Source organism: Indicator indicator, chromosome 14 (assembly GCF_027791375.1).
Source record: "Indicator indicator isolate 239-I01 chromosome 14, UM_Iind_1.1, whole genome shotgun sequence".
Classification (NCBI taxonomy): domain Eukaryota; kingdom Metazoa; phylum Chordata; class Aves; order Piciformes; family Indicatoridae; genus Indicator; species Indicator indicator.
Window position 1 is genome coordinate 7,172,810 of NC_072023.1, and position 10,269 is coordinate 7,183,078.

The 10,269-nt window shown below is 43.6% G+C and overlaps 1 protein-coding gene across 1 annotated transcript in view; it reads right to left on the reverse strand.

Annotated features, from left to right (window-relative positions):
- ZC3H7B (zinc finger CCCH-type containing 7B) overlaps positions 1–7,243 on the reverse strand; it is a 46,443-nt gene extending 39,200 nt beyond the window's left edge. The window contains exons 1-2 of the mRNA XM_054386807.1: positions 7,195–7,243; positions 1,036–1,096 (exon numbers count right to left, since the gene is read on the reverse strand). Coding sequence (XP_054242782.1) covers positions 1,036–1,088 — 53 coding nt within the window. The 5' untranslated portion in view covers positions 1,089–1,096; positions 7,195–7,243. The remainder of the gene's footprint in view (positions 1–1,035; positions 1,097–7,194) is intronic.
- Between the last annotated feature and the right edge of the window lie 3,026 nt (positions 7,244–10,269).

Here is a 10,269-nt window from a genome sequence, read left to right on the forward strand (position 1 = left end):
ATTAATTCTGCTCACAAATTGAAGTACCCATCTTTCACATCAAAGCAAGCCAATGAATGACACTGTCCCTGGTCCAGAGTTCAGGGCACACTCCAGAAGCATGAGAAACGTGCCAAACTTCCAAATTATTTCCTTTCCAGGAATCTTGCACATTTTTATTTTTACCAAAACAAACCTCACAACTTCCTCTCTGGAAGTGGGTTATCAGCCACATTTCACCTCTGACTGGGGTGAAAATATCATTGACATGCTGCAGGATATAAATACCTAACACGGAAGATGTAATTGGGATTTTTTCTTTTTCACATTGTAGATGCACAGATTTCAGCCATAATAACTGCAGGACTTAAAGCAGACCTTAAAAAAAAAACCCAAGCCAATCTGAATTACAATCTTGCTACTTCCTTACTCACCATGGAACCTGGACTTTAGTCTGAGGCCTTTGCTAACTCAAAGCACTGGATGGCAAAAAAACCCTGTTGTATTTTATATGGAAGTACTTAAGCCTTGTAACACTTCGAGCTACAGAAGGCTACATGATATTTTCAGAAGAGTGACCTGAGGCACCTAGCAGGTTGGCAACTGTAAAAGAGCCCAGGACATCTATTTCTCCAATAGGCACCATATGGGGTACCTGGCAAGTCAGAGACCTTGTTTTCCCCACCTACAAATTCAAAACACTATCTCCTGTCCTAAGAAAAGTGGGATAACCCTACTGAGAGTGAACTTTGAGATCTTCACCCTGAAGATGAAGCAGAAGGTCTAAATACTATTAGCATTATTCTGACTATAAAGAGCATCCTGGAACTGCAGAGGAGGGGAAAATCCAAGGAAATTAAAGTGACAGGATTTCATGTTTAGACAGCAGGCAGGGCAAGAAGCACCCTGAAGAACTACAGTGCAGATCCTCAGGACTCTCTCTCTTCCCCATGGTGCAAACCCAAAACGGTGAATAGAAAGAACTCAGTTCCTACAACCCTCCATACAGACAACCACCTGCAAAGCCACAGGAAACAATGAGGTTTGTCCACTTACTGAATGAACTGGAGTCCCTTCTCTATTTCTTGCTTTCTCTTCTGTCTCTCCATTATAATTGCTGCAGAGGAAGAAGAAAAAGAAACAACACAAAATCAGTCATTTTAGGTCTTGCTGGCAATTAAGCAGCACAGTATTTTGTGTGTGCCTGAATTTACTATAACAAAATGTTCCAGACCAGACTCCCTGAACTCTGAAGTCCATGATTTATCTACACTGCAGATACTCACTACAAAGTAGCTGCTTTTTCCTCACATACCACCTCCAGGATACATGGGCAAAGAGGAATTAACTTCAATTTGAGCTCTCTGCTTAGGCTGCCAGTCAATAAACCAATGGGAACCAACTGTTACCATGAGTATCTTCTAGGAAAGGAAAAAAAAAAAAACCAACCCAAATACAATAATAAATCAACATTTCCCCTGCACTGGCAGTTGTTTTAGGAATTAGTGCTGGGACCCTCCCACGATAAGCAATTCAGATCATTATTAACCTGAACTGGGTTTAAACTGGTTTGCTGCCTGGCATATGAAACAAGTAATCTATGCAAGGTGTAAGGAGGCATATCACAAAGAGAGATGCAAAGGAAGGAGATGGAATTGCTTGCCATGGCTGACGTAAAAGGACAGTGACGAACTTATGCAATGAGAATTTCATGCTGAAAATCAGCAGGCAAGAGCAGCACAGACTTAGGAATGCTCCTTTGGAGAGGTGGTAGTGCCCCATCCTGCAGTGTTTTAAACTGGGGTGGGCAGCCCCTGAGAAAGGCTGAAAAGAGAGTTATCTGCACTTAGTCAGGGTCACAAATGAGCACAGTAATTTGTCTGGCTTTGACCAAATCCAGTCTGGGGCTCTGTGAGCACAGACAAATAAGTAGTATGATGGAACCACTTTTTGATCAGTGTCTCAACTAAAATGGTCTTGAATCACACCATTAGACATATGAGCTTCATTCCCAGCAGTTCGGAAGTAAATCTTGGAATAACTCCTCCCTGACTTCTCCCCAAGGTACACAGGTCTGTCATACAAGAGAAGAAGGCCTTGGAGAGCACTGTAGCTCAGCTGCCTTTTCCATTAAAACCATTCCTATCATTCTAAGATAATTTACAGTATCTATGGCATGTTCAGCCCAGACAGGGTGAAGGGACCTTTAAGGTGTGTGAAAATCAATCCTAACAACTCAACAAGGCCTTATTGATTGTGCTCTGTGCCAAGCAAAATGCAGAAGAACTGATACCTGCCCTTTACCAAGGAGAGTTGGGGGAAGGGGCAAAAGCAAGAACAAGAGAAAGATCAGGAAGAAGTGGCAGCAGAAGGAAGCAAGAGCTGAAAGTGACACTGTGCACTTTGCAAGTTATCAGACATTACATTTGAGAGCAGGCTGGTTTGAGCAGCAGGTAGAAGATTTTTAAGCAGTTGCATCTGGAACGGGATGGGCACTGCAGCAAGAAGGGGAAAGCCAACAAAGTAAGCGATGATCAGCATCTTTACCAAGGCTTTTAACAGAAGTGATGGAGGAGGTAGACTTCAGTAGAACACCAACAGAAGGCCTGGAATGATTTATAAATAGCCTGGATAATGAGCAATCAGGAAGAAAGAAGGAAATTTAACAAGGAGACTGTGAGGTTAATACGATCACTAATGCTACAGGCAGGCAGGCTTGAGGGGTAGAAAAAGAGAGAGAGGCAATTAATTTGATAACTCTCCTTGCATGAAATTCTGCAAAGACTGGAGTAAGAGAGAACAGACAAGGTGAAGAGGAGCAGTAGAAACCATTTCCAAAAAGCAATGAAAGCCACAAAAGAGGACAAAGCAAGCCGTAAGAGAAAGATCAGGTGGGGAAAGAGCCAGGAAACTACAAGAGATAAATTGGAGGGGAGTGGGTAAAAGAGTCAAGTGGACCCTCATAAAAGCTCATGGATGAAAGCACAGAGAGGAAGGAGATATTTCTGGATGTCTGGTCCCTAAGTGCACAAACAGACTTTATATGTCCCAAACAGCCACACCTTGGACCACCACCCATGCACCCTCTGCACCCACTTCAGCTCGGGTCCAGGCACACTGCATTGTCTGAGTTATACTGTGGGTGGATCTGTCAGTCCTGTGTCCTGGGCAAATCCTGGATGTACACTGCAGGCAGATTGTCTTCAGTCCTGTCTCTGGCACTATCTTCCACCACTGGGTGGACCAGGGACACGATTCATCACCTCATCTTCTTTGGGACCGTTGACAGACCTCTTGTTCTGCCTGCACTGTTCAGATGTAGTGGAACTGTACCCTACTTAGTGAAGCCACTGCTGGTGGCTGTCATCACCTTTGGCTCCTAGCTTGTCCTCCCTGGAGGAACAGTCCTGCTCTTGCTGCTCCCTGACATGAGGCATGCTGGAGAGGAAAAAAGTCAGGGAAGTGAAGCAGCACCCCACAGATCTGATGAAATGGGAGGTTATTGGGAGAGTGGTTGAACACAGGCTAGTCACCACCACGTCAGTGGCTGCAGTCCAAAAATGCTGTGGCACACATTCACAATTGTCTATATCCACAAAACAGATCCTCACCTTGAAAAGCTCCTGATATGCACAACCTACTAACAAGCTCTGCTTCCGAGCTCAGCTTTTACAGCACTGCTGCAAGGAGTGAAGAGATCTGTACCTGTTCTCACAGCTACCCTGACCTCACAGCTAAACATGCTAAATAGCAGGATGTGGGTATGTATTACAATGAGAACTGGTCACTGTTCCTTGCCCACAGAGAAGGGCATTCAAACTTTACTAAGCAAAAGCTGGAGTGGAGCCAAAGGACTACAGGGAAAGGCTCCAGAATGTCTCCTTCCTAAAATTACCCAACTCTTCTTGTATCCCAGAGTTCTCCTGAGTTTTTTTGCCTCCTCACCTCCATTGCCACTGCATCCAACATGCATACTTCCACCTTTGCTTCATGTGGATGGTTGACCAACCTACTGCATCTCTGTAAGTCCCACAATATCCATCTAGTTTTGATTCTTGCTACAAAGCCTTCATTAAAATAGACAAAACCTCTGGGTCCTGCATGCTGTTCAGTCTCTGCAGTCCTACCCTCATCTTCCACAGTGAATGTTCTCCAACCCAAGACCTTCCATGGCCTTCTTTAGACATAAACCACAGGCCTAATCTTCTCTCCAGACCATTGCTTGATGATACTGCCCCACATTCTCTCTCCTTGAGAATGGGTGGCCAGCTTCTTCCGTTAAAGCTCTGTCACACCTTCAGCTTATGTCATGACTTTGCATGTCAGGCTCATCTCAACACCCTCAAAACACCACATGCTGCTGCCCTGACAACTTCTTTCAGGTCTCTTGGGAACAACCACCTTTTCCTTTGGATCTGACTCCCCACCAGCACCCTCCTCCATGCATGACAGACCTCTCCAGCATCCTGCCTGCCTCACCACTGCTGGATGCCATCATTCGGACTTCTCCTTTTGCTCCTCATGCCTTCCCCCTTGCCACCTCCCCAGAAAACTCAGTCACTTCTGCCTCCCTTCATCATTCCAACCTCTTCACTGCATCTCATTCGACCCTCAGACCTAGGCACATGCTCATGACCCAGCACACAGTAAGCTACCCATACCTGCAACACTTCAGTTCTGCTGCACACCATTCTACAACTGATGCATAATTAATTTTAAGAACAGAGCCTGTTTAGCTTTTGTTTTCTTGGTCTTTTAAATGGTTTTTGAAGCACAGTGGAAAACATTCCATGAAGCAGGGGGCCTAAGCATCCTTTTTTAATTCCACCCACTAAATCTCTCTGTCCAGACTTATCTGCTCAAAACACCAGTAGAAATTGACTCCAGAGTATTTATACCCCCAGTACAAAGTTTCATCCTTTTAGTCCAGAGATGTTTATCCTCTCTGCTCCAGCATCTAGAGAGGACTTTATTCAGAAGTTGTCAATGAGTTACAAATTATTTGCCAGACAGAAATAAAATGCTGCAAAGAGGTAAAATGGTTTTCTTGCCTTCAGAATGAAGCATGAGACAGTAAACACGGCGACTCAATCACAGACTGGGTAGATATGCTCTACAAGACACTACAAGATGAACAGAAAGAGTTGAATTTACCTTAGCAAGATCATGAATATTATTCCCAACCTTGCCAGAGCAGAATTTGAGCAAAGTTTTACATACTATATTTCTGGGATGGCAATGAATTTACACTTGACTGAGTCCCAGGCTTTGACTGCAACATTTCAGCCAGAAATAAAGGCACCAAGAAGCAAATAGCAGGTTGTAGAGCTGAGGCAGGAGCTCAACCCCAGGCTGCATGCACTCTCTTCCAGGCAAAAGGCTCCAGGATGCACTGTCTGCAACATGGAGTCTTTCACTGGCTGCAGTGTGCCCACCTCAGTGGTGCAGCAGAATGAGTAACCAGACTCACATCAAACAGAGGACAAACCATATGGCCCACTACAAACATGGGTCCCCACTCAGTCCTGCAGCTGCTCTCTGCCATGCCCCACTCCCTGGCTTTGAGCACTTCCCACAGCCAACAGCTCTCCGAGTCCCCACTACCATGCTGTGCCCATCAGGTCTCATGAGCCTGTCCCTTCATGCACTGGCCTCCCCAAGGTACCTCCATGGCCACTCTCTCACACCCCAGCATTCAGCTAGCCCCAGTCCTGCCCCACAGCACCACTGGGGTTGCTGTCATTGAGGTGCCACCAGCTTCACCCAGAAACACCTCCAGTGAACGCAGGGCAAAGCGGAGACAACTGCCTCACCCCCGGCTCAAAATAAAAGCAGTGACCATAAATTTGCCCAGGAGGGGGATGGAGGTGGTGGCCAAAGACTCAAGAAATCACTCTGGTCCCCATCACCCCATTTTCCACTCCCTCCAGCCGTGTGTCCCCACACTTAAACACCCCACGTACTGCCGGCCCCGCATAACACCCCCACGCAGGCCATTCTTCCTCCTGCCGCGGCCCACCAGGCCCTGCCGAGGGGTACCGCAGTGCAGCCAAGGTGAGGAGGGGGAAAGGGGCGATGCTGCCCGTCCCTCGGACCCCTGCTCTTGGTTTCGTGCCCACCCAGTTCGCCATCCCCTGCCTCACTTTAAAAATAAATCCCGGGGCTGGTGGCCGCACGGATGGAGCGGGAGTCCCCGCTCGCCTCCTCCCCCCATTCCCAGCACCAGGCCGCCGATCCCCGGCCTTGCGTAGCCGCCACCGCGGACAAAAGCGCCACCTCGGCCGGCTGGGACCGAGAGGGGCCGCCGGCTCCTTCTGTGCTCCCCGCGACTCGGCTGGACGCCGGCACCCTGGCACCCTCGCCACCTCCGACTTGCTGGGAGGGGTCTCCCTCGGCTACAGATATCCAGACATCCCCGGGAAAAAGGAAAACAAACCAAAACATACTCTTCCTCCTTCCCCACCCCCCATCCGCTTAAATAAAAATCAAACATTTTCAGGAGTCTAGGAGGCGGCTTTAAGATTAAAAAAAAAAAAAAAGGAGACAACCTCCCCTGCCACCCGGAAACTGTCGAAAGCATTAAAGAATTTTGGGGGGATGAAAAAAATAAAAATCCTACAACCTTCTTATTTGATAAACTTTAAAAGCCCCTACGGAAGGTGCATCTGAAAAGCTCTTCCACAAGGGCTTCTCTGCTGCTTCATGGGGTTTATACCGAAGAAGAGGGGGGTACTGCAGCCTAAATACAGACCCAAACACATCTCTCAAACATATAAACCACAAACAGGCGCAAATGTAATTAATACTAAGTTTTCCATATAAACCTAGGGGCTTTTCCCCTAGCTATCCACTTTTAGACTACCACATTTTTTCTAGGGGGTGGGATTAGGATCTCTGACAATTATTTTTTTTTTTTGCAAACCCCACATTTTTGGCAGAAGAGGGGTTTAGCTTCAAAATCTCGCCCATATTATTTTTCGCCACTTTTCCTTCCTTTTTATTTGTTTTTGTTTGTTTTTTTTTTTTAATTTGCAATTACACAACGTTTCACCCATGCAGTCACTATCTGAAACCTTTACTTTCTAATGAATCAACATCCAGATTTTCTTGTTTCTCAAGTCCACCCCTTTCTACATACACAAACACACACACACATATATACAGAATTGGTTTAAGACAAAAATAATCCCCCCAAAATAATAATAAAGGACTCACCTCTCCTTGCGTTTCCCCCCCCACACTATGTATAAACTTTCCTTGATAAATGGTATTGTATTACTAGAGATATTATTAATGTATTATTACTAGAAGTAATAATAATAGTAAGTGCTATTTAATTATAGAAGGCAGCATTCTGCTTCTGGATCGGCTGCCCCTGCAGCTCCCTCCATGTGCCTCCTGATCTCTTTACTTTCATTTCCAGGTCTCGCTGGCTCGCTCGCTGGCTCTCAGCTGCACCAGCAAGAGAAAATGCCTCCCTGCATATCCTCTGGGCCCTAGAGGCTACCGCTTTCCATTACAAAAACTCACAGATCTTTCCCTTGTGGTTGGTTTTGAGAGTCTTTAAGGTGAATGAGGCTTTTAACAAAAAAAAAAAAAGACAAAACCGAAAGCGCTAAGTGGTCGAGGCGTCGTTCTTATTTTAATGCAACATTTTTTCTCTTTCCCGATTATCTTAGCCAATATAAAAAATATACCCAAAAGGAAGGAAAGCTGCCTCTGCAGAGTGCCTGCATGCATGTGAAGTGCAGCAATGCACTGAATTACAAGACACCCCCCCGGCTTCCACGAGATTATCACATAGGTGGCCCTTTTGCCCACCCATAGATGTTTGCTGGAAGGGGGCCAGAACCATTGCTTACAGCAGAGCAATTATCTATTCCAGCCAGACTTGAGTTACTACACTCCACGCACTGCTGAGGGGGTTCCCTGTAAACAAGGTCTTCTGAAAACTTGTATCTTTGGGTGGAATGGAATATGAAGTGTATGTGTATATAGTATATATTATATTATATTATATTATATTATATTATATTATGTTATGTTATGTTATGTTATGTTATGTTATGTTATGTTATGTTATGTTATATATTATATTATATTATATTATATTATATTATATTATATTATATTATATTATATTATATTATATTATATTATATTATATTATATTATATTATATTACATTATATTACATTATATTATATCATATTATATCATATAATATATCATATCGTATGCCACATACATGTATTATACATAATATATATGTTTACATGCATGGTAATGGCTGGACCATTAAATTAACATGTAATGGTTGGACTTGATGATCTTAAAGATCATTTCCAATCCAAATGACTCTATGCTGTGATTCTGTTTAATTCTATGATTCTAAGTATAAGTATATATATTTATATGCATACATGTAAGTTTAGGGACTCTTTTGGAAGCAGATTTGTGGCTTGTTTTCATTCTAAATCCCTCAATATTTCCAAAAGTGGACTAAATCTCCAGAGCAGCCCACACCAGCAAAGACCCAGGAATGGAGATGCCTGTGGCGAGTGGGTACTCAGCAGCACAGGTTACTCTGTCGTGGGAAATGGTTGTGAAGACAGAGACACACTGCCTGAGGTGGGGGATTTATCCATCCACGCCCAGCTGCACTTCTAAATACACTCTGAGGTGAGGTTTATGCTCAGGTCCCAGCGCAGCAACCCTTGTAGGACAGATTTTCCTTTCCCTAAAGGATCCCGTCTACTGTCAGATCATAATTTCCAGACTGACACTGGTTTAAATCATCAGCTCTTTTCCAATGTAATCGGTGACACGTTTATTCCTCAGCATCTCACTTCTCTATTTCCAGTGACCCTAACTTGGTGCTTTGCACTTAAGCAACTCTGACAAGATTCAGAGGGTATCAAACTTGTATAATATTTCAAAGTTGCTAATAAAAAAAGGAAAGACTTTATTGAGTAGGATTGGCTTCTGGCAGGTCTGTCAACACAATAAAATGATAATTTATGACATATAGGCTGTGAATTGTATAATGTACCATATGACACAGGAGAACACTGTCTTATGCTCTTCACAGTATTTAATCACAATGTACCTCCCCCCCCCAGATATTCATAATTAACCAAAGATTGCTGTTATTCATAGATAAGAGCTATAATATGATGTATATTTTTATTATCTCTTCAGCAGATTTGTTACCTCTTATTTTTAGGCAACCACACTGTGACAATGAGTTGAGTCTAACCAAGATTTGTCTCTGCTGTAGAAGTTGATGGTCAAAGTGTACATTAAATGACAATCCCTTTTGAGGTGTGGCTTTAGGCAAAAGAAAGGTGGAGCAGGCCTGGGAGTGGGTAAGTAAACACAGAGAGCTCTGACGTGCTTCATCACATCCTGAAGAGTATCATCACAGAGCCATTAAGCATCAGATGAGTCAACAGGGCCCAGGACACCTCCAAACTTGCAGGACCTCCAGAAGGAAAGACGTTACAGCTGGATGAGAAGAGGGCTTAAGAGGAGCTAAAGAGAAAGAGGAACAAACCCAAAATATACAATCACGAGTTATACTGCAGTAAGCACTATTTTTTAATTCAAGAACATTCGTTTCCAAGACTGCATTTCCCAATTGATATCATGTTATACTCTCCTCTGTCCCAATTTCCTTCACCTGTAAGACTGAGAGGTGTCCTGCAAGATCATGATCCAGCATGTATAAATCCTCCCATGAAATAGCATCTTTCCTTAGAGGTTAACATGAAGATTTTCACAATTTGCTAGCATAGTTATCAAAGTTTCTTGTGCAGGTACTCATCAGAATCAAAACACTGTCAATCCTTGCTATAAACTATTTACAGTGTTGTAAATATTACTCTGATTTGTAAAGCCATTCTTTTAGGGAGAATTAATCTATGGATCTATGCTACTATGGCACAGCATACTTGCATTCCAGTATAGCTGCAGCCACAATTAAAGACATCATTCTCATCCCTCTGGTCCAGGTAATTAGCCAGTATTTGGAAGAGTAACAGAGAAGTGAATCAGATATATCTGGTATGATACTGCTTTTATTCTGTCATCTGCTTGAGGTTTTCTGCAGCTTTATGCTTCTCATATACAATTGTAATGGAGTCAGTGTCTCACCTTCTTAATTTTCTTCAGTTGCAAGAGAAACTTTTATTATTTATGAGTTAAATCTTGCTTAAGTTTTCCATATCGTTCCTATACTGGCTTTTATTCCTTCAGCTGTTATGCTCCATAGAGAAACTGAGTTAACTG